The following is a 24,486-nucleotide window of genomic DNA, read 5'->3' as shown; positions in this document are numbered from 1 at the left end:
TACATTGAATGCTCGCTCGGCGAGTTATTTTTTTCCTCAAACATTCACTTTTTCCTCTCTCATTATCTCATCTCGCTTCCTTGCCTTGCACACAAATGGTGTCCTTACCACCGTCTCTTCTATCACGCACCCTATCTTCTATTACTCACATAAAACATGATTCTTACCGTTGTATACAGTTACCTACCGCTAGTGATGTATGTGTATATGGATTAGTGTATGCAGCTGTAGTTTTCGTACTAATATTCCAGGGACGACTGAGTGGACACAACGTGCGTGAGTTGGTGCCGGCTGCATTCTTTTCGCTTCCTATTATTATTCTATATCACTTTGTATGTTCTGAGATGAAAGGGAAACAACATAAATAAAGCTTGGAAAACAAATAAAATCACTAGACAAGTCAAGATATGCTCTTTAATCAGGGAACAAAAAGAATATAGAAAAAAAAACATTAAAAAACATGAAAAATAAAGTAGGAGTGATTAATGTAAACAATCCCTATTTTAGCGAACGGTTGTTGACCAACGGAGAATTAATAGAACTGTCAGAGAAGCCGCGAGCATCCGTAGGCTGGTCTCGAGGGAAAACATTTTCCAGTGGCCACTGTTGGAGATGGAACTCATCACAAACTCTAGCTCGTTCGGTGTGAGTTCAAAGTTGCGCGTGTAGAACTGGTGAATGTCGCTGATCTGGGGAAGACGAAGATAAATATTACCATACGAGTTGATAATAGTGTTTTATAAGGACGAATGAAAGGTTGTGATATATCAAACTGTATAGATATGACACATGATTAACGTGAAAACTTTTAATTAAAACAAACTATTCTTCTGTTTCAAACTCTGGTTCCCGTGTAAAGGTTCAACTGTTGATAATATCTTCAAGGTGAAGAAAAATATGGGATGAACATTTGGTGTCAAGGTACTAGTATTCAATGGATATGAAAAATAAATACACTATTTGGTAAATTGAATAACATCAAAATGCAGCGATCAAACTCTTATTCTCATTATAAGGATGTGTTCATTTACAATAAAAACAAATTGAAATGCCTTACATTGTTGGCTTTCTTTTAACTGAAAAAAATATTCAACATATTGTAATTTTTTCTGAAATGTTCAATTAATGTTTCCACTATCGGATAAACTGATGAGGTGGATATTGCATTTTGCTTATGACTACGGTATCTTCTAACTATTGGTTTAGTTTTGATGAACATTTATTCTAAATTTTTTCCAATACTTTTATAACAAAAAGTTTTGTTTAGCTATAAAAATGTAGAAACAGTCATAATCATTCGTAGACCAGCAAAATAATTTTAAAAGAAAAATGAGATTTTCTCCAAAATATGGCCAGCTATGTGTATTCTTTTTAATAGAAAAGTGTCAGTAGAATATCTCTTAACTGGTGTGAGTTCATTATTTGATCTAACAGGTGAAACATGTTCGGTTGGAAAATCACATAATAATGAGGTGCGCATAATGCCGTCCCAGAATCGAGCTCACAAGCTAGGAGTTAAAGTGATTCGATTAGCCCGGAAGTCGGCCGCCATTTGGCCGGTTCTCGAGAACCCGAGAGACAAATGTTCCTCTGCGGACGGCGGATTTGGCACCCTCCGGTGCGAAGCCACGGGGGCGAAATCGAATTAATCAATCCAATATACATATCGCCTATGATAGATATTTCACGCCTTTCTGCGAAGCCATTACGCTTCTTCCCACGACCGTCGCCGCCACGACGTCGCTCTCCTACTCCTTCGATCTAGTCGGAAACACCCTACGGAAGTGGGCCTCGGAGCGGCTTGGATTAATGCCAGCGCAAGTCCCGAGCCCTCAGGCACGGTGATGAACAGAAATAATTAATTCAAGAGGATACTATTTCCATCCTTTCGGCCCAAGCCTGGGAGCCCTAACTTCCCCCCTTCCTGAATACTCCCCGGGGCAAGCATCGTTATCATCGGCACGTCTCAGCTTCCTGCCGCCGCTTGCCCCTGACTCCCGAGCCTGACGTGACGGCTCGGAAAAGGGCTCGGGACCGATTCGTTCGCCAAAAAGGAGGTCGCCGGTCGCGCCTAATGATAATCGGTTTAATAGTTGTTTAGCAGCGAACAATACGATTTAATCTATTGTGATGATGGTACAAGTTGAAATTAATGATCACCCGAAATAGAGCCTATTGTCGACCGGCCTCGGGGCCATCGTTTTGGACGCCAGTTTTCCCGCTCCGGCTGGACGGTTGTGATGGTTGGGCTGCCCGATGAAGGTTTTCGATCCGTGGACTTAACCGAACGCCGTCCGATCGATTGACAAAAGCGGTAAAACCAATTATGACAAATCCTCTTAGCAAAGGATTGCTACACCCGGGGATGTTTGCGTGTTTTATTCTGAATCGAACCGCTTAATCAACTATTCCTCTACTGTTAACAACAAAAAATAAACTTAATGATGTTCCTTCGTTACAATTAATTTTCACAGCTTTTATTTCGCTGTGGAAATTTGATATTCTAATAATTGTAAAAATAATCAACCATCAAACAAAGTTTCATCTGACGAAACGTTCTCCTTTGGCCTGCATGAAGGTTCTCCATGTCGCATTAATCCATTACGGGTAGCTCCAAACAAAAATAAAACAGCGGACTGTTGGCAAGATGCTTTCATTTGCTCATTCCTCCGCACGTAAGCGCTTGAAGAAAAGCTAAGATTTTAAATATTCCTGTACACAACCGGCACCGTTGCTACTTTGCATTCCGATCGCATAACAAAACCTCCGGACAGCCTTCGCGACCCCGGAAAGCGCGGTACGGCATTTGCATTCTCAAGAAGCTGGCGAAAATTAATGTAGGCTCGTCCGACCGCCAATCGAAGTTTTCGAGGAGCACCCTCGGAATATTTGTTTTCCTTCCAGGCAAGCAAAGGCTCACGATCGTCCGTCCGGCACGAAAGCACTCTTCTGGAGGCGCTTAACTTTCAGGCGGTCAAACTTTGGTATCGCTTACGCGGTCCTGCTAAAAGTCGCTACAATCGGAGTCCATGTTTATTATGATAATAAGGATTACAGACATCAGCGTGGGATGCAAACTGACCCGATGGAAGTGAATGGAGGCTTGTTGATGTTTTTACTGTCGGTTGGATTTTTTTTTTTAAGTGAAGGCGATACGCGAAACACGGTCTTCTTTTTTGTGTCGCTTGTTTGTTCTAGGGTTGTGTTGATATTCGATTAAATCGTGTTTGCAAAAATAAAACAAGAAGTGAAACTTTACCTAGAATATATTAAAATCATATTGTCACTTGTACTGAAGGACACTTTCTTGCCAACATTGTCGAGGATGCTTTAAATCATATAAGAAAGCAATCAACAAATTGCTACCAGCTTAAACAGCTCTTGCGTTGGCGGGAAATTCAGTTTTCCAATGCAACAGGCCTGCCAGCAAGGCGAAACGAACGTGCGCTCGAAGCTGCCCGAAAATCCGTCCAAGCGTAAGAAAATGAAAATCATGCTTATAAATCATTGTCCGTCCGGTACGTCTAGGAGGGCACACGTGTTGAAGAACGTCCTAGGACGGTTTTGTCTGTCAGTGCGGAGTCCTGTTAATATTCCATCTGATTAACAAATGATGAGGCAAAATCGTAAACCATTCTCCCCGCCACCAGTTGGACGAGATGCCCAAGTCCGATCTGTCCACATTGCCGAGATTGAACGGAACGCGCTGACTGTGTCTTTTTGCTATCTCATAATGAATTCTCACTAATGGATGATGAATAAAATATCTTCCGATTGGAATCGGACTTTGCGAACTCAAAAAAATTCTTACATAACTTTTGGCCATGTTAGAAACCTTTCGAAAGCTGCTTGAATGGGGTTGAGAAGAATCAAATGAAATATTGGGAGCAATGATTTGAATGAAGTTCCATTACCTCGACATTTGTAAAAGCCGTATTGAGAAATTGTTTCTAAAATCTATAAAAGAAAGATAAATTGGACTAAGTAATAAAAAAACAACAGTTCTGCTCTACAACAAAAACCAACAAGGTCTTATGAAATCTCATCTTGTGTTAAACAAGCAATGCAAGTCATCGTGTCCTTGGCAAAGGGAAAATTATTCTAGACGCCACACGGAAACATCCATCTAGCAGTAAATCTGTCCTGTCTGCTTTCGTGACAAATTTCGTCCCATTTGTGCTTTCTTCAGCTGCGGCTCAATTTTATCCATTTTCACCACCGAACCTGATGAGGGAAATTCGAAGCAGCACAGCGGCGCACTTTCGCATGGAAAACGTGTAATGAAACAATTCATCAAATCCATCCGGAAGGATGGAGTTGTTGGCGTAAAAGTCGGGTAGGAGAGAGCATCCTGTAATTCGCACGCAGACCGCAATGAAGATTTTAAAGACGTCACAAACATCGCCACATCGTTTGTGCTGCTGTGTAATTCCCTACCCTCTATTAGGGATTCACTGTTCACTGTGCAGCTCGAGATGGATGAAACGGAAACGGGCAACGAAATGCACAGCAAACACGTTTTATCAACGACAAAAGTGGTCGACCCGCACTTACCTCGTTCCAGCCGTGCACGTTTCGCGCCTGGATCATCACCTCGTAGACGGAGTTCGGCGAAAGCCCCTTTATCACATGCGACATAATAAAATGTGTAGGATCGGATCTGGTTAATGTTGGCACTAAAATCGTGTCCTCCCAGCTGCCCGGATGTTGATATGTTTCGTTCATCTGCAAATTCGATGGTTTCGGGTTTCAGGTTTTGCAATGCAGTCGTTTGTTGGCGGTGTATGTATGTGTTTGATGTGCACGTGCATTGTTGCCACACAAAGGCGAGCACATCATTGTCGCATCATCATCACCATCACCAACATCGTGATGGCAGCGGTACAGTGCATCATCATTATCATCGTCAACAGTGAGAAAGTAACAAAAAACATCACGTACGACACCCCACCAGGGAGTTTCGTCGTTTGTTTGTGGGAAAAGCGGGCGTTTGTGAGGGTCGGAAAGGAGACGAAGGACGTGGCCGAGATTTGCGTGATGATCCATCCCGACAGCGCACGGCGACACGCGGTGACATTGGTGTTGACCGATGATAAATATTCGCGACCCGGGAGGTCGTGTACGATTTTCCGGCGGTGTACGCATTTCCGGACCGGGTACCGGAATGGAGTGAAAATGGAAATGGTGCGCATGGAAAGAGAAAAGAGTGTAAAACAAGGGTATAAAATGTAAGATGTGATAAAGGTAAATTATGTTTCGGTTATTATTTTTCATGCGGCCCTTGTCAGAACAGAGGTTAACATTACTTTGACATGAGTGATGACCGAAAGTAGGGTAAGCTAATTGAACATTAATAACTTCGGCAAGTTATTGCAGCGAGGCAAATGGAAATACAAAACATTATTTTGTTGATATGCGTGTGAATGGATGATAGAAAACAATGGATTGTTTTTAGCATAAAAACACACTTAAATGATAGGAGTAATTAATTAAGTTACCTTTAGCAAATAATGCCATTGCCAAAACAATATGTAAATAAAAAACTCATATAAAGTAAGGCTTGCTCTATCTGGAACGTTGTATCTGATAATCAACGGAGTTTTAGAAATAAATAAATTAAATTCTAAAGTTTAATCATCTATACTTCATTTAACATTGATTGGTGCTGCCACAGCACAATATAAACGATCCAAAGCTCTTTGTATTAAGAAGAGATGTTATCAATTTAGCAGACTTAAGAGTTGCTAACTAGTTTTGAACTATTAACGAAACAAAGAAGGAACAGAAAATCTACTTAGAAACTAAGAAATAATAATTGCACTCACCATCAGCTTTCGGTAGAGCAGCTTGATTTCATCCAGCGGTGGAATCGACTCTATCGTGTAGGTGAGGTTGTAGCGATCCAGATAGTTACTGTAGGCGGCCGACTGGAATGCCGCCGGCCCGGGACGGCCCGATACTTCGATGTACTTCTTCGTGCGGCCCAAGGCGTTGTCAGCCACACAGCTGTGGAAAAACGGCGGGAAAGCGTTCCACGGACAGAGAGAGAACGAGAGAGAAACAAAGAACACGAGTAATGAGAACGAGAGGCGATCATCAAGAAACGGCGGGCGAAACTTTTCCCGTAGCTCGTGGGAAAGCATCTCGATGGCGTGCGGGAGAAAGTGGTGGACGTTCACACCAGCAAGCCCCGAAGACGTCATTAACACAAGCCCACGAGTTGTTGCGGTAAGCCGCGAGACGGTGGGAAGGCTTGCGGTGGTTGCTTTAATTCCTGCAGATAAGCTGCAGTTTTTCGCCTTCGCGCCCACTGTGCGGGCTTGGCCTAGAACGGCACAGAGTCGGAAGTAGATTTCCTGCAATTTTCACGACCGTAAATCATAAAATTAGGAAGAGATTTATTATGTACTGGTCGCTGTAGCTGTCGCTTCAAGAATGTAAAAGCGAACTCAGTCGAATGAGCTGCCAGCTTAAGATTTACGAGCCGTGTTAAATTTTAAACGGAGCTGTCTGGTTTTTGCGGGCCGGAAACTAGGATAGCGTCGAAGGAAACATATTCACCGTTTAATTGAATTCTAGCTTCGAAGACAGATTCTACTCACTGACAGTTCTGATATCGTTTAAGAGCTAGAATGTGCTTTTGAACGTTGGTCTGCTTTAAGGCACTGCGAACTGCGACACACTTATGCCGTGTTGCCCGACACCTACACTAACCTTTGGTTGTTTTGTTTTTGCTTTACCCACAATTAAACCCGTCCTAGTTTTCACTCAATTTGTCAAATACCATCCCGAATGAATTTCTCACGAACCAATTTGCAGCCCTAATTAATCCTATTATTAGAGCCCGGTTTCAGCTTTCTTTTCCCTGGCCGGGCTTTTCCACAGAGTAAAGTGCGATGCCCGAATGCCAATTATTGTGCGGGCGGCTCGTATGCGAATCGATTCCCGAGGCTCCATCACAAACCGAAGAGCTCAACCGTTCTCGACTCGAGCCGTTCGTTATTTGCAGCTTAAAAATACGAGCCGGCGATGCGATAGGAAATTAGTTCCAATATCCAAAGACGACGCAACGCTCTGGGGTCATCTTGCACCTCACGCTTGCTAATGGAGGCGAGCCGGACACGGGCACGGTAAGCAAAGCCATCCCGTCGCACCGTGCGCGTGGTTGGAGTGGTTCGTTCCAAAAGAATAAATTGCTTTTCTCATTTCCTAAAATACCGGCCCGCTTTTCCCGGGAAAGGACGTTGGATGAACAGTTTTGGAACACCGCGGAAATTGGGTATTCATTTTTGAACAACTCTGTCCACCCGGGAAAGTGGCTTGTGCGCTGCTGCAATCCCCGGGTGAAACAATTGAGTATGAACTGGGTGTTCCGTTTGTCGACATATATTATGTGCCCCCCACTGGAGGATGTTTCATTCACGAAGATGATAAACTTAATCCGGCCTGGTTAAGCTGTGTCGTAAGGCTTAAGGATTGAAACTTCTCCAAGTCCATCATAATTTGATGATTTATTTGAAAATATTTTCAAATGAGTTGAACACCATAAAGCTTAAAATAAAATACACTTCATCGCAACGTACGAAGGTGAAAACAAAAAGTTATTCGTCATCAACCGTTGGCCCTTATCATAATTATTCAATAATGTATACTACAATATTCAATTTCTTAACATGTAAAAAGTTATTTTATTGTAATGGGACGTCAATGGTTAAAACAAAGTTGTGGTTGGCTTTCAATACTTAAAATAAGTCTTTTTAAACCTTAAGTTGAAAATAAGCAATGATTATCTTTTTTAGCAGAAGTGTCAAATTTCATTTCATTGCAGTGAAATATTGCATCAGTTTTAGATATTAAAGTTGAGTACAAAAGACCTGGTTTAAGGTGAATACAACAAACTGGCCAAATAACGTTTGCATTAAAAAACATTAAAATTTTCATCGGCGATAAAAAAAAGTTAACGGAGCTAATTTTATAAAGTAAATTTTATTGTAAAGAGACATCTTTTAATTACATTTTAAAAAATATTCTGACGGCCAGTGTGCCGGTCTTACGGTCCTTGGCCGAAACTTTAGCCATAGACGACAAAGCCAATCGTGTATGATGTTTTTCAGTTGTTGTGTGGCATTTGTCAAAAAATGCTAATCCGTTTCGACTTTAAAATGTTCGAATAAGACCTATATTTACGTGTTGTGAATGTTTTTTTCCAATTGGTTGTAGTTAAGAAGCATAAGAAGGGTTAGCAGTGTGGAGTGTATCAATTATATTTGACCCGTTCAACTCCTCCGATGCTCTTTGAGCATAATTTACTGTAGCTAGGTATGTCCAACCCATTGTATCATACTCTTTACGATGTTTTCTGATAAAGTTCCTTTATTCCGGATGACACTGCACATTATACACTTTCCCATACTTTGTGCAAATCCTTCTTGCTGGTTTTCAGCCACGATATGGCGTTCTATGGGAGTTAAGAGACCCCAAAACATTTTGAATATACTGTAACAAACTTCAAAACCAACATAAAGAACCAGGGTTTTTTTCCCATTTGACACCGTCTGGCTTTAAATAATCTTTGGTCATGTTTTAACATTCAATCAAACGTAGAAAGTTTAATATTTTGGCCACGGCCAGTTGTCAAACTTGTTCTGACTTTAAAAGAATTTCCACCCCTAATTTGCTTTTCACAGAAAGTTGCTAGCGTTGTCCGTTTTTGCATGAAAAGTCGTTGAAATTTGTCTATTTTTTAAATGTAAACGTTAGTTTCAGCACATTCGGATTAGAAACTCTTGTTTGTAGGTATAAATTAAAATAACAATCGATAGTTTAGTAGTAATCAAGTATCCGATGGGACCAGACTTCAACTTGGTGCACTAGTTCATTCAAATATTCTTCAACAAAACCCCCAACTCATTTTTGACTTATTAGTTTAGGACGGTACATCTACTCCACACTGAACCTGGAAAAGAAAGTTTGTTAATAAACTCTAATCCACCGCACCATGTAAAGCCAATTTGGAATATTTAAGAAGCTTTCACGTGTCACGATTATTGGAACAACCCTCCAAACTACTGAAACAACTTTGCTTCTGCTCATCTCTCGCCTCAAATGGTCCATGCTGACCATCTGCTCGGATAAACTTTGCAGCAACCAACTCTTTGCCAGAAGCGTGCCGCACGACGCTTGGAGTTGCGTCCTTATGAGGTGGTACATCTTTATTGCCGCTCGAAGAAACACAGAACTACAACACGGGATCCAATAATGAAAGATCAGCACTATTGCTTCACCGACCCGGTCGGTAACCGGCCTCCAATCGTAACATCCTTGGCCACGGATGATGGACAGTTGGAAAGTGGTTTCTGTGAACTAAATCCCACCTCTCGTACTTCTCTCTCCCCTTCCAGTTTATACGGAGAGGGAGGAAGCGAACTTTGCGAAATGATTTCAGGCCAAGAACAGCGAAGCCACAGTCCGGCCCCTCCGTTGTGGAGGATGATTAAAATGATTTAGATCTGAATTTTTAAACGCTCTTTATGACTCCACCGGGAAGCTTTTCAAGGCGCCCAAGGGGAAGGCCGAATGTGGCGGCGGAGCGGCGCACACAAGGGGAATCCTTTTTTGATGGATCATCTGGCAGGCGAGAACCGAAAAGTCATTTATGGACGTGGTTTTCGGTCGGTTCCCCTCCGCCCCCAAGCCTCGCTCGGCGAACCGACGGGCATAAAAGCTTAAAAGTTTGATTATTTGCCGAGCGAACGGCGAAAGGTTCTGTGCGGTTAGTGCCGGTTTCGGGTCCCGGGGCATCCTTTACAAAATGAGTTCTTACTCGGCGTCCGCTTCCTTGCGGTGACGAAGGTATGGCCTGGGAAGGCAGGCAGAACGGGTAAAACTTTCTCCGGAATCACTTTGCCAGAAGAGTCCCTCAATCACCGGGAAAGGGAGTGTGGGAAAGAGAGCGACCGAAAGTTGATGTTTGATGTCCCATCGGCCAGCCCGCCCGCCCGCCCGCTTCCCGTGGCAACAGATGAAAGATGAAGTCATTTGGTTAATTGTTAACGAGCGATTGCAGCGCAGGCTTTTCACGGTCGGGTTCGTGCGCCATTCGGGCGATTTGTTTTGCGATAATTTTGCCGAGAGTGGAATGCGAAAAGTTTTGCTTATTTTGGTTTTAGTTCGGGCAAGGTACCTAATTGCCGCATTAGATCCCACATTTTGACCCCTGAAAGGGCACCTCCTATCGTAACTGGTGCCGATTAGAAAAAGTGCTTAAAGTTGAACGATTTCAATTTCATACTTTGCTAAAGAAATGTTGAGTCCAGTTCGACCCGCTTCAATGGTGCCTCATAAAATCGAACCAAACTGAAAGGACTCACCTGTAGTTGCCAAAGTCGGACTGCTGGAAGTTCCTGATGTTTAGCGTGTATTTATCTCCCCTGGAGTACATCGACCGCCGATCGGTTGGATCCAGCAGAAATGAGTTTTGGTACCAGAGCATCTGGAAAACGGGAAAGGAATTAATTTGCATACCCGTGGAGTCTGGCTCCTGTAATTAGTGTCAATCAACAGATTTTCATTCATTATAACGATACGATAATCGATGAGGATGGATCGGGAGGTCCCTCCCGGGGAAGGAGTTATCGGTTCGTATTAATTTTTCATCAACCAGCAGTCGCCGTTATCATCATCTTGAATAGTTTTTCATCGTGTGGTGTCAGGTTCTCCGCTTGCCGTTCTCCCCTTAGTGCTTGAAACAAAAACCCCTGAACATTGTCATCAAGCTCCCAAGTAATGACCATGAATAGTGTATGCAAAGTGGCCGAAAGAAAAAGCAGAAGAAGCAACGGGGCAAAAAATGAACTTCTACCCCGCTGAAGTTTTAATTAATCTATGAAAGTTTCAGACTAATACGGTGCGCAGCCGAGAATGTCTGCTGATATTTCCGTACCGGGGAGACTTCCGGATTTTCAACTTCCGTTATCGTGCGTTAGGATAAGTTTCATTCTTTTTCGTCCTGTCGAGCTCGGCGCGCATTTCACGAGATCACCGTGTTGGGACAGTATTATTTCAAGCGCTTTCCACCGCTTCAAAAGGTGGGTACGGAAGGGGATACTTTTTGTCTAAAAATTCTTTCGTCGTAGCACAAGTTGCATGCAGTAGCAGCAGCAGCATCATCCAGCAGTGAAAAAGTTTCATTCCGACCTGTCACCACTGCCGCTTGGCTAGTTTTGTGGCTCGCAATGGCAGGAAAGTAGAAAAAGAAGAAAATGAGAGGACAGGAAACACGAGGTTTCCTTTTTTATTTCAGAACCCACTTGCACAAATTTCGCAAAGGATTAAAAGACAATTAAAAACGAAGCTCTTCATGCCGATGATCCATTTTCTTGTGCTGCCACTCGCGCACAGGGAGTTCACTTCACTTGCTTGAAGAAAGTCGGACGTCGCGCGTGCTACATACAGCCTTCAGCTTCATTTTGTATAAAACTTCCCGCTCGGTAGTCGGTTTTTTTTTAACTCCTTTCTCCTTGTCAATGCCGATGACATTTGCAAGAGAAAAGAAAGAACCCCCACAACCCCCCTTTCCCCCGCGATCGATGGAGTGCTTAGGCGGCTGACAAAACGACGATTGTACCGTACGAAGGTGCAAGAAAAAGGAATCTAATATCGAATTAAGTGAATGAAATCAACGTGCGAAAGGATTGGAGTTTTAATTTATAAATGCTAATTTACTGAGCAGCTTCTTGCATGCAAATTGGAGAAATTAGAAGGGAATTCCAATTGCGGATGGGAAAACTACAATCGGTAGTGATGTCCTAGTATTGAAGTGAATTGGCCAATTTAAAAAGGTGTTCTTTTTTCTGGTCGTTTTGTCTTTGCCTTTGGCTTTGTCTTTAAACGAATTTTAAAGCTTGTTTCATACTAAGTAAAAGTGATCTAACTAAGTACTTGTTTTAATCAATTAAATATTTCCTTCCTCATCAATGTTCGTACAATTTGACTTTCTTCTGGTTGAATGGCGAAGAGTTTCAAACTGGAAATCATATTTCACGAACTTTAGAAAGATCAGCATAAAATCAACATCAAAATACAGGCAACGAACGTAGAAGTTTCGTTCGCATCTCATTTGAGTGACATTTATTCCGCGCGCCGATGCTGCAGGCAGAAAGCAGCACGTATTTGGAAAACTTATTTACCCGTAACTGCTGCAAGAGTTACAGTGTAAATAAATCGTTAGCAATTTTATTCGCCAGCCAAAAAAAAACGGACAAGAAACCGTTGTGCAAAAGTGCAGCACCGAGACCGGAATGTTTATCCCAAAGTGGATGACAAAGTTTGACAGGAAAGTTGTCACATTGCTGTAAAATCCTAAATGCATCCTGGACAATGTGCTGGTGGGGGGGAGGGGAGGGGGGAGTTTGGAAGGGGTGAAACAAGTACAAACATCGGCTGTATCGCTATGGAGTGCCTTGGGAGGAAAACAAGATGGTTGTACAACCAAGCGGTGTAGAACACTCAACTCTCGGTAACGTGATCCCTCAACCTCTCTTGAGAAAACTATGAACGAACCGTCTCGGATGCCGGGTTTCGCTGCAATCGTTTTGACTTTCGTCGCCAAGCTCATCGCCTCATCGTCGTCGGCGTCGTCACCATCATCATCGTCGACCACCGTGCAACATATCTCATCGGGAAACGATGCACACTTAATCATATACCTTCCCGCGTGCGCAAGAGCCCATCTTCCCGGGCAACGACAAAGTTTTCTCGACTCTTTGTAAGCTGTCAGAAATCGTAACAATTAGTAGAATTTTTCCTAGTTTACTTTTCACTTTTCCCCGAGCGCGTCGTGAGAGGCAGAAGAGTCGGGATGTTGGTTGTTCGGCAGAAGTTTTAATGAATCCTTACCTCGGAGTTAACGTCCCCGTGCACGATGCACACCAGATCGATGTCAAAGCCCTCGCTGGCGTGAACCCACGTCTTCTCGACCGTAATGTCCGGGGGTGCTGCATGGAAGGAAGGGAACAAGAAACGGAGATGATTACGATTAGCTGACTCGGTAGGGGTGTGATCTGTAATAACACATTGGATGGAATATTTAAACGTTTAAGAATGTTCATTAGCACTGACAGATTGATTTTGCGATGATTGTTTGCTTTTGATTGCCATGCGTTCGGTAATAGATGTCAATGTTCTTTAATAGTAAAAAGTTTTGATAATTGCTCCCTTCAAACACACCTGGGCACTGTCATATGGAAATTATATATTCTCCGACATTTCCCAAATTCATTCACGATGCATATGCAAACACGGCGAGCTGGATGAATACAGATTTATCCTCTAAGATTAATGCGACGAAAAATAAAACCACATAATCATGTGAAATCCATGCAAATGTTCTGCTAAGTGTTTATGCAATTTTCGTGACGCTTCACCCGTGCTAAACATCCGCCGTTCAGAAGCGTGTACCGCTTTTTCTTTCGTAACGATCGGGCTCGTTACGGAATAAAAAGGATTCCCTCACCCAAAACACGTCCAGGCACGTACCAAGATTGCGGAATGGAATCGTCGCCGTGGCACCTAGAAAAGGAAACGGAACGTTTCCGGCAGTGCACATTCCCGAGCGCAATTGCACATGCATGCTTCTCGTGTGCAACAAATTGGGAAATACGCCATTGGCACGAAAATCTGAATAAAGGTAAACATTTCGTTGGAGAATGCCCGACTCGCAGCGGTCGAATCGATTGAACGCCAAATGCGACGCCGGGTCGCAAATATTATTGCCAATGTGCGAATGGCGATGCTGGCACGACACGAACACCAACACCGGCATCTGTCCACCATCCATCCCAATGGTGCATATCTTGCGTCTTCCATCGCGATGTCGCTGTAGAGTTCACGCATAAGTGCCGCCTTTTGGTTGTTTTTTACGTTCTTTTTCTAGTGCTTTACGACGGGATGCGCGTTCGAATAATATTCTGAATTTTCAATCGTTTGCTATGCTTCTTGAGTGAAATTATTTGCCCTATTGAGTGAAACTGCGCAGATGCCTTTTCAAACTGTGAATAAAAGTGTGATGCAGGGAAAGGAAAAGATGCAAATCCATGGTTTGAAATGTTCAAGAACGGATGTTTAAACGTTATTGAAAGTATATCCGAAACGAACCACATTTTTTGGTTTCTTGAAATGATAAACCCTGGCACAACAGTGGATAACATGAATGAATAAATAAATTCATACCCATGATCGATTAGATTTAATATGCTATTTTAAATTTGCAAAAAAAACATTGTTTTTTAATATAAACTTAATACAGGTACTCCTAAAAGTAAAGGTACAGTGTTAATTACTATGTTTGACCTCAAATTTATTTGTCAATCCTCGTCGTAGCTAGAAATTACACAAGTAATATGTAGAAGAACAAAAACCTATCATATGAGCAACAAATTATATGTTTATTGGCTTTTTGAGCTTAGTTTTGTACCATTGACTAATTAAACACCATTTAAAGAAGTTAGAACTCGTCACAAAGTTGTTACCTCATGAATTGTAAACCACTATTGATGATAAAGCAGAGTGCACTATAGCAATTTTTAATATTTTTGATTGATTCGCTTATACTGTTAAGGATTTATTAAGGCCATTTTACAGCTTGAAACCATTACTTTTGCTAAATTCCGATACCATTCACTATGGTAATTCAAATTTTTGCTTGGGTTTTTTGTAGGTATCATGTATCCGAAACAAGTTTTCGGAAATGTTCGTCTACAGTAAGAGTTAGTTAAAATATTTGGCGTCAAACGTATTCAATATGTGAATACATTTTCGGTAGAAACTGCTATGTTTTATTAAATCTTAACTAAAAGTCGAAATGTCAAAAGTACTCGTTTTACGTCACTCATTATGGAACATTATTTTCACTAAGATTATTTTGACACATTTTATAACTACTCTGGTATCGAGTTCGTGTATGAAAGGAAACACTGGGGATATTGTTATTGAATAAGTTATTCTTTGAGCTTTAATGAGTTACAAAAAGCTTCGTCTGAACTGATAACATAGCCGCATATAAAGGAGCGCAGTTTTATCGAGCCACCGCATTGTATTGTGTTAATATGGTTTGATTGACGCGTTGATTGACACCCGGAGCGTTTTTCCTTGGGAGTTAAACTAGATCCTAACAAATTATGCTTTGGGAAGTTAATTAACATTAACGAAGCGTGCATGAAGTTAAACCCTCTGCCCTTCTACAAAGCGTCACGACAACTGCATGCAATCTTTAATTCATGTGCCAGTCGCAAACACAGACAAATGGACTCCGACTCCGAGTGGATTTCGCCGGCTCGCAGTGAACGGTGCAAAAAACATCGCGAAAACTATGTTGCCACCGCCAGCAGCAAACCCGCTGGCGATCGGTCAGATCGGTTCGGTCGGTGTCATAATTAACCGAACCGGCGGTAATGAAAATAACGATCTCTTGGAAGTGCGGCGCGCATGGCGTGACCTTGACCCACATGAAAAACACATCACTCCAGTCAAGTGTAATAATTGGTACCCTGCGGTGGTCGGTGAAACGTTCGACAATGGACACGGTTGCGGTTAAGAACGGGAGACGAGGAAATAAACACTCCGAAATGATTTTTAATTCCGCTACGCCGGCGCAAGGAGCGGAGCGTTGAGAGCGGGAAGCGCGAAGACAAGAAACGCTCGTCAAGACATCAGCCGTCACAAGATAAATCTTGCAGCAGCATGACGAGTTTTATTGTTTTCATTGCGTAAGACAAGACACGCAGTCTCACCCCGCCCGCCCTGTGAAACCCCTTCTAACAGGGTGGCATATTCTTTTCATAGTTTTTTTTGTTTCGCGAAAGCGAAACCTGTTCGTTCCGGCCTCCAGGCGGGGAACCCTTTAGCGGCCCCCGGGCACGGGGAAGAACACTCCTCCACTGTGGTGGAGGCTCGTGCTCGAGATGCAGCGTCGATGAAGCATCGCAGTAACCGTGCAACGGTGAACCGAAGTGGACGGTTTTGGCATCTCCTCCGGCAAACCTGCAAGCCCTTAACTCCGAGCATAACACCAGAACCCCTGTGTCCCTCTATCGTCATCCTCGGATAGGTGACAACGCGTGATCTTATCGCCCAAGACCGCAGATACGCCATACGAATGGGCAATTAACGTGAGCAAGGCCTTTATGCGCGACAAACATATCGAACGTGTTGTTTATCTTCCTCCCCGATAGAGGGACCGTCTTTCGAACGTGTCTGTGACCCCGGAGACGCCAGTCGTTGTTTATGCCACCGAGAAACGCGTGCCGGCCGTGCTTGTGTACGTCACATCAATTAAGTGCGCTCGAATCGCAGTTCCAATTGAAATAAATCGGATACCAACACGGCGCTCGGTTTTGCTCCCTGCGTCTGGCTGATGAAATGTGATTCGGGGTTGACGACTCGACGGTAGATGGTTTTTGCCTGCAAGCTTACAAGTGTGCCCCAGTGAAAATCCTGTTCATCTCGAGAAGCAGCTTAGAGTCGAGCGGTAAACCGCGGTGCGATGGATGCGAAGAGAAATGGTCGCGGTGTGGGTAGTGGAAGCGTGGAAAAGAATCCGCCACCGGAAGGTGTCGAGTTGCTTCCGATAAAAGCTGACGGAAGGTAATGTGAATATCAAGTGCATGTGTAGTTGTTTTGTGGTAACCGTCTAGGACAATTAACAAGCTGCTTGAAGGATATCCTGTCGCGAATTACTTCAAACACAAATAGATAAAGGCTATAGTATATGTCTTCACTGGTTGTTCAAATTAATGGTTCTAGTGCCCGAGCAGAAACTACGTTTCATTAAGTGGTTACTAAACACCAGAAGAAAGTTTAACATAAAAATGCAAAGGTGCAAGCAAACCTTATTTTTAGGAACAAATTGATATAAATTTATATTCAGTAATTAAAAAGGATACTTTCGTGAACAAAGTTATGTAGATTGCATTTAGATAACACATATTACAAGAAATAAATTTAAATGTAATGAAATCAACAAATCTTTCAACAAATCTTATAAATTGAAATCTTATTCCTTTGGAACAAAATAATATCAAACATTCTTTTACATCTGTCACAAGCTTTAGCGCTATGATTTATTAAATGTTCTCAATACATTACTAATAAAACGTTAGGGCAAAAGTTATTAGTCGGAATGTCATGAAAAATTCAGAAAATGTTTTACTCAAGTGTTAAAAGATGACCTGTTCTTCGAAACAGTGTTGCTTTAAGTGACAGATTCCTAAATGGAATAACGTTTGCATTTATCATTTTAACCAAGAAGTAATTTCGAAAAATTGGTACAGAGTATTGAGTTCAATGTACTTAGTATTGTCAAACAAATAAAAATTGGCTTTTTCTTCCTCAATGCTCTTAATGAAATGAGTTGGATGAGTTTTGTTTTCAAAACTTATTTATGCATCTTCATTGAATCAAATAAGACAGAAAGGGGTTTCCAACTTTACACTGCAATAGTAAATACTCCATGAACTTTTTAATACTGGTATTAAGTTCTATAATACGTATAATCTTGCTCAAGTGTTCAGTTACTGTTTCTAAAGCAATTGTTTGATAGTAGGATCGAAAACCTTCACAGGAAACCTTGTTTATCTCATAATCACCAAATGTTATAGCCTAAACCGTTTCAAGGTTTCCCAGCGTCAATTTGCGTTCGACGTGTTCGAAGCGAGTATTAAAACTGTTAACCGTGAATGAATTGCGAAAGCTCACCGACTGACAGTTAAGCGTTTGCCTGGTTTTACGATAAGATCGACTCCATTACTCGTTTCAGCGCAATCTCACCGTGTCTGTACAATCCCTACCAGCACCGGAATGTGCCAAATCCGACCTCGTAAGTGACGCTTTCGCGCGCCGTCGAAAAGAAACCCCACAGCCAGAGCACAATGATGCCTAAATGATCTTTATCTGTCTCACGCGCACCTCCACCCCACAGCACCCTCGGTACGTTCGTGCACGTCATGAAGTCGGCCCTCGGCATTGGCATTCTGTCGGTGCCGTACGCGTTCAAAAATGGCGGCCTGGCGTTCGGCGTTTTCGGCGCGTTTTTCTTCGCGATGCTCTGCTCGCACAGCGCGCACATTCTGGTACGTTCGAGGGGTTCGGCGGTGGCGAGGTGAATCCGGTGGTCGTAAAACATGGTTCAGTCTCCCGGTTTCAGGTTCACACGTCCTACATGATCTGCAAGAAGGAGCGCATCCCGATGCTGGGCTTCGCGGAAACGGTGGAAAAAGCGTGCTCCTACGGGTCGTCGGGCGTGCGCGTCCTCGGTACGATCCTGAGGTGAGTGGTTCTTCCGTTCGCTGGAACGCATGTTTGTTTGCTTGTTTGTTTGCCCGACGTCCCGCAAATGAATCTCCGTAGGAACGTCATCGATTGGTATCTGATGCTGACGACGGTGGTCGTCTTCATCGTGTTCGTCGGCACGACGCTGCGGGAGGTGGTGAACTTTCGCGCCGGGGTGGACTGGAGCGAGCGGACGTACATCCTACTGGTCGGCGTGCCGATCCTGTTCATCACGCAAATTCGCGAGATCAAGTATCTGGTTCCGTTCTCGGCCATCGCCGGCTTTCTGATCATGGCGAACATCGTCATCTCGCTGGTGTTCATTTTCCAGGAGCCACTTTCGTTGGAAAATCGCCGCATGCTGCCCACTGCGTCAACCGTCGCACCGTACATGGGGTGAGTTGCTAATTGCAGCTCCAATCACCAATCATGTTTTAGCCAGACACCTTGTTTTTTAAAACATCGGTATATTTTTGATAGCAATGAATCTTTCCTCTGTTCGATAAAATGGAGCAGCCGCTTTACGTAGTTCTCGAAAGATGGAAATCTATTGTTTGTATACATCGATTACATTTCATATTTAGTTACTATTTGTGTACATTTATCTTTGAAACTACTAATGAATTAATTCGCACAATAGACTATGTTATTGATAAGACACAGCTTTAAAAACAACAGTTTATTGTATTAAAGTAAGATGATTGCAATTCACAAACTTCTAAATTCAAGACATTGTTCTCTACACAAAGAAAAGAGAATTTGAAAATATGGAATTTATTGCTTCAATTTGACCATTGCATAAAGTTGACTTTATTGCAAAATGGAAAAGGAACTTGTTCAATGAATAAGTTCTCATTGATCATTTGAGTTTAAATGATTGATTGATTGATGGGATAAAGAAGTATTTCATGTAAATGTTTCCATAAAAATATTACTTTTTGGATATATCTGTGTTTCTAAAACCCAAAGAATGAAAATCTGTGACCACTCAAGCTTATTTTATCATACTTCACGCATGTTATATTTATCATCCATCAATTATGGTCAATCCACATGCATTGTGTTAGTTTTTTATTCTACAGGGGTAGTTAATCTAGATTAGAACTAATGTTCAATTTTTGATTGACATTTCAGAACGTTTTTCCAAAGTAAATTGAAAAAGAGCATGTTGAAAAGGTATTGTGTTGTCATCCTACCGTGTTAGGTTCGTTGAAAAACATCACGAATGCCTGCATCGAAGCTCTTGGAATGGTAGCTTCTGGTAAAGACAGTTTGTACTTCTGCCAATGACTTATCTGCTTTCGAGCAACATCAATAAAATTCGTTACGCCCAGACGAAGCTTTTAGCTTTAAGATGTTTCCCGGCTTTGTTCCCTTGACTCCTAATACGTCAAAAGTCGGAAAAACCAAACGCTAGATTAGGCTGCCCTTTTTCCCGCCGGCCTCCTGATGTGTTGTCTGCTTTTGATGGTCGAAATTGCAGCATCGTCTACTTCGCCCTGGACGCGACGTGCCTGATATTCCCGCTGGAAAACCAGATGCGCCACCCGCAGCACTACCTCGGCTGTCCGGGTATCGTCAACCTGAACTACGTCTGTCTGGCCGTGCTGTACAGCTTCTTCGGCGCCGTGGGCTACATCCGGTACGGGGACGCTGTCGAAAGCTCCATCATACTTAACTTCCCCACGGAAAACGTGTAAGCCGCCCGGGAAGCAGAACGCTGTACTTGATCGCTTGCTCCTGTTTTTTTTTTCTCATCTCGTTAAATGCTTCTCCGTTGCTCTTTCAGGCTCGTCTCGGTGATACAAGTGCTGTCCGCCGTGGCGGTGCTGTTTTCCATCGGACTGATTTTCTACGTGCCAACCGAGATCGCCTGGAAGAAGCTGCACACGAAGGTTCCGAAGCAGTGGAGCGGATTGGCGCAGAGTGGCCTCCGGCTGTCGGTGCTGGCACTTAATATGGCCGCAGCGTGCGGCATCCCACACTTGGGGACGTTTATGGGGCTCCTTGGGGCCGTGCTGAACCCCATCCTCGCCCTCTGGATACCGATCGTGGTGGATACGGCCTATCGCTGGCCGCTGGACGACTTCGGGCGACTGCGCTGGCGACTGGTGAAAAATGGAGCACTTTGCTGCTTCGGACTGTTCCTGCTCGTCACCGGCACCATTTCCAGCGTGGAAAACATTGTCGCCTTGTACAAGTGATGTTTTTTTTTGTAAATAAACTTACCGAGGTGAATACAAATGGACTCATTTATCGAAAGCATATCCCGAAAGTGTTAACTAACCTTTAACCATTGGAGTATTTGGGTCTAGCCATATGCAATTCATGCAATCGGTGAGGGAATGTGATTTTAAAACAATACTTACACAACACTGTCACTTCGATGTCGACATGCACCGTCTCTCGCACACCGTTGTCCGCCGTACATTGGTATACGCCAGCATGATGCCGGTCAACACGCTCCAGAACCAGCGTAGGACTCTCCGACAGATGAGACGACGCTGCGAGGGCATCCTGTTTCGAGGAAAGCGTGAAAAACCAATTGAAACAAAGGAATGAGAGGGCACGTAAGCTGTCAAAACACGAACGAAAACTCTAGGTGGCCCCCTGGGGTCATGCTGTAGTGGGCGAATGTTGGCACCCCACACACGCACGTGCGGAATACTTGCAAAGCTTCGCTGTCGTCGATGAAAAATTGAATGTCACGGTTGACAGGCGCTTCAAAATCGATAAATCTAAATCATGGTTTAGGCGATGATTTATAGCAGGCGTTCCTCGTGCCTATTTTTAACTTATTTTAAACGAAAATATTTCCTGTCTAATGGATACATAAGCCTATTCGGAGGAAAATTGAGGAACAACAAGAAAATTGTCTCACCCTGTAGTATATTTTAATAAATTAAGCCAAGAAGAATTCACCCAGTCGTTAACCTCAAAGCCGTTGAAACAAAGTCCAACGAGAATTGAATTGATTAAGGAACGGATTTATCACAACCTCCTATTTGTTAGCAGACGTTTTCATCTTGCTTATTTCGTTGAAAGATTCTATTGCTGCTGATTTAATCATTGATGGACGTTTAAGATAACTTTCTATAAACTACCCGTATTGAGACTACCAACAGTGAGCAGATTGTCTCACAAATTGCCCAGTGCATTAGCAGTAACAAATGGGCTTACAATTACATTCCTAACATAGGCGAGTAGGTGCAGCTACGCGCCGGTTTATTGTGTCTGTGTGAAAAGCGACCTGTCTCTTATCAGCGTTGGCATAAATCAGCCCACACCATTCAGCTCGCTTCTCGTTAATGAAGCGAACGAGACAATATTTATTCATGAATGATATCAATGATCACCATCGTCGTAAATATGGCACGCCCAGGGTTGACCGACAGAATCCGGAGCGTTTCGATTTGCCGGGCTGTTCGAGGTTTGCGCTCGGATGATGGTAGAAAAACAGAGCGCCCGACAGAAGTCAGGCACGGCGCACTTACCTTCTTGTGCCAGTAGATTGCCGGAACCGGGTTGCCGGATGCCTTGCACTCGAGCGTCACGGTGCTGCCCTTCCGTGCCGTGATTTGCCGGTTCTGGGGCACCACTCGTATCGTCGGAGGCACTGGAAATATTATTACACGATTAGCACACGCACGGGAAAACACACCAGCGATCGCTCTTGGCCAGCTACCCGGCCGATGAGTGATTGGAACGTCCGCAAAGCCAATCACTGCCACGGCAGTTCGATTCGATGCTATTGGTTCGCTTCTAACTGGCGCGGCAGCGTCTGCTTGGATAGTCCTAACCAGAGCGAAAGGTCAGCCGAACGCAAACAACGGCTACTGTGTGACCTACCCGTGCCTACTTCGATAGGATATAAAATCACACACCATCCAATCCAAGCAAACACACTGTCGGCCATTAATCGATTTCGGTTCGCAGGCAGTACGCAGGCGGAAGTAGTGGTGGACTTACCCAGAATTTCGAGCGTGTGGACCTGATCCCGGCTCTCGTTATCGCCGATCTGGCAAATATAATCACCGGCGTCCTGAATTTTCACGTTCGCTATCTGCAGGTTGTAGCCCTCGACCAGCTTGAATCTCGGATCACGTGTCACCATTAAATTAGCCGCCGTAAGCACCGAGGTCCCCCGTCGCCACAGCAACACATACGAACCTGAGGAGTGGGAGAAGAGCAGATGGAAGCGGAGGATGATAACATCCGGAAAGGAAACGCACATTAAATCGCCGCATTTGTCGATCCGGCCCCGTCGCCCTGTGGGGTGTCGCCTCGAACAACCAGCAGCAAAACGGCCGACTTCCTTGTGGTTTGTGGACTCTCTTTGGACTTGTGGGGAAACCGGGAAAAGGGAAACGCTTCCTGGTGCGGTGAACGGTGAAGAACACCAGCGCAGTGGGGCGCATAATAACAATAATGACAACGAGCTTCCGAACGCTATCGAAAATTAAAGCATCAAACGAGCATTAACATGCAAGTCCGAAGTCTGCCGTAGTTCGTAGTGCTTGGTTCCTAAATGGTTCTGAAGGGAGCAATTGCCGGGAGATTATTAAAAACACAAAGTACGGCGCACATATTAACAACATGCAAATATGGTTTCACGGTTTTCCACGGTGAAAGCGGGTTTTACCCAACCAACTTGGACCACCATCATCGATCGATCGCTCATCGGAGAACGAACAACACGTAAACTGATAGCACTAGCGTCAGAAAACAGGGACTTGCATCAACCCTTCGAGGCGACGGTATCAAAGATGGTATTTTGAAACATGTTTTACTTGAAACCGTTTATAGGATTTTGGTATAAATGGATGAATTACATAAAAAAGAAAACATAAAAGATTTAGGGACCAGCATATAGTATAAACAAATAAAATAAAACCAGACCCACATAATTCTAAAATTGAAAAAAAACAAAATAAATTGTTGATTCAACCGTCAGTATTTTTGATATGAACATTCTAACGTTAAAAAATACATGCTAAGCTATATTATGGTTTAAAAAAGTAATTTATCAACTTAAAATAATATTGAAGATGCATTGTTATATCATTTGAAAATATTAAACACTAAATAAATCAAAGCACAATGGCCATTCAACGGTTCAAATAACAATAAAGCTTCCTGGCACGCCTGTAGATATTTGTGGCTGACAAACTGGCCCCGGAACAACACAACCGGAGAATGGAGCACCAGCTTCGCCAAAGCATCTCCACAGCTTCGCTCTCGGGAGCCTCCAGTCCACACAGACAATCGGTGCCAGAAGGCAAGCAAAGCTCAACCAAAACGGTGCGTCCGGTGACCGAAAGCGAAACCCGATAAACACATAGCTCTGCGGTCTCGGGTGCATGCGAGAGCGAGGCTCCGGCGCGGGATCTTATTTACGTTGGCACAGCATACTGGCTCCCGGGTGGCTTACAGCAAAGGCGCTGCAGACACCATTCTCGATACACACATACACACATACAGACATAAACACACGGGACAGGACAGTACTTACCCAGGTCCTTTACTTTGCACGGCAGCTCGATCGAGTCGCCGATGATGGCCTTGTAGAGATGGCCTCGAGTCATAAATTTCGGTGCGACGGTTGGTGCGTCAGTATCAATTGTGGAAATAAATGGCTCCGGGAAGCAGTGGCTTAATCCTATTATCGGCCGACAGGACAACGGGACCGTCCGGACCGGCCGATGCAAAACCGGGCGCAGGTTTTTCCGGGCGGTAATCGAATTCGAATGCAGAACATGGAACGCAGAGGGAAAGAAAGAAATGGATACAGAAACGAATTAATGACCTGATAACAATTGAAGTGGTGAATGATTTACAGAACTGTGTAAGATATTTCCTCGCTATCCACTTTTCTTTATCAAATTGTTTATTACATTTAATCACTTCTATTTATCTTTTCTTGGTTAACCTTCTTCAGTTTACGATTTGTTCCGTCGTTGTTCGACTTGTTTTCCCCACAAACATGCTTCGCTCGCCCTTTAATGGACACCTTTTTAAATTGCACTCTACACGCCGACCTTTTGCTTGTACTTCCTAGTTGAAAAACAAGATCCACTCCCTCTGGGGCGCGCGTCAGAAAGGTGTTATGTGGGGCTGATGTGTTCGTGCCATCGTGACTCGGGCCGGTTTAGTTCACGGCAT

General features: G+C 43.5%; 2 protein-coding genes across 2 annotated transcripts in view; one reads left to right on the top strand and one right to left on the bottom strand.

Moving 5' to 3' along the window:
- Positions 1-503: 503 nt before the first annotated feature.
- Positions 504-24,486, bottom strand: part of LOC131268218 (lachesin-like) — a 41,987-nt gene continuing 18,004 nt past the window's right edge. Inside the window, exons 2-10 of the mRNA XM_058270803.1 lie at positions 23,837-23,983; positions 22,294-22,494; positions 21,819-21,940; positions 20,694-20,841; positions 12,898-12,995; positions 10,371-10,492; positions 5,826-6,006; positions 4,555-4,725; positions 504-689 (exon numbers count right to left, since the gene is read on the bottom strand). Coding sequence (XP_058126786.1) covers positions 504-689; positions 4,555-4,725; positions 5,826-6,006; positions 10,371-10,492; positions 12,898-12,995; positions 20,694-20,841; positions 21,819-21,940; positions 22,294-22,494; positions 23,837-23,983 — 1,376 coding nt within the window. The remainder of the gene's footprint in view (positions 690-4,554; positions 4,726-5,825; positions 6,007-10,370; positions 10,493-12,897; positions 12,996-20,693; positions 20,842-21,818; positions 21,941-22,293; positions 22,495-23,836; positions 23,984-24,486) is intronic.
- On the top strand, positions 16,239-20,528 carry LOC131271013 (proton-coupled amino acid transporter-like protein pathetic). The gene is made up of 7 exons (XM_058272497.1): positions 16,239-16,641; positions 17,813-17,872; positions 17,975-18,125; positions 18,200-18,321; positions 18,403-18,720; positions 19,808-20,020; positions 20,114-20,528. Exons 1-7 carry the CDS (start codon positions 16,541-16,543, stop codon positions 20,526-20,528), a joined length of 1,380 nt encoding a protein of 459 aa, XP_058128480.1. The 5' UTR covers positions 16,239-16,540.

Source organism: Anopheles coustani, chromosome 3 (genome assembly GCF_943734705.1).
Source record: "Anopheles coustani chromosome 3, idAnoCousDA_361_x.2, whole genome shotgun sequence".
NCBI classification, from domain to species: Eukaryota; Metazoa; Arthropoda; class Insecta; order Diptera; family Culicidae; genus Anopheles; species Anopheles coustani.
The sequence above is the reverse complement of the archived record's forward strand: the minus strand, read 5'-3'. Positions and strand labels throughout refer to the sequence as shown.

Coding starts and splice junctions, on each gene's coding strand:
- LOC131271013 (XM_058272497.1), top strand. CDS start 16,541: ATGGATGCGAAGAGAAATGGTCGCGGTGTGGGTAGTGGAAGCGTGGAA. Junction 18,322..18,402: donor GTCCTCGGTACGATCCTGAG/GTGAGTGGTTCT, acceptor GAATCTCCGTAG/GAACGTCATCGATTGGTATC. Junction 20,021..20,113: donor AACTTCCCCACGGAAAACGT/GTAAGCCGCCCG, acceptor TTGCTCTTTCAG/GCTCGTCTCGGTGATACAAG.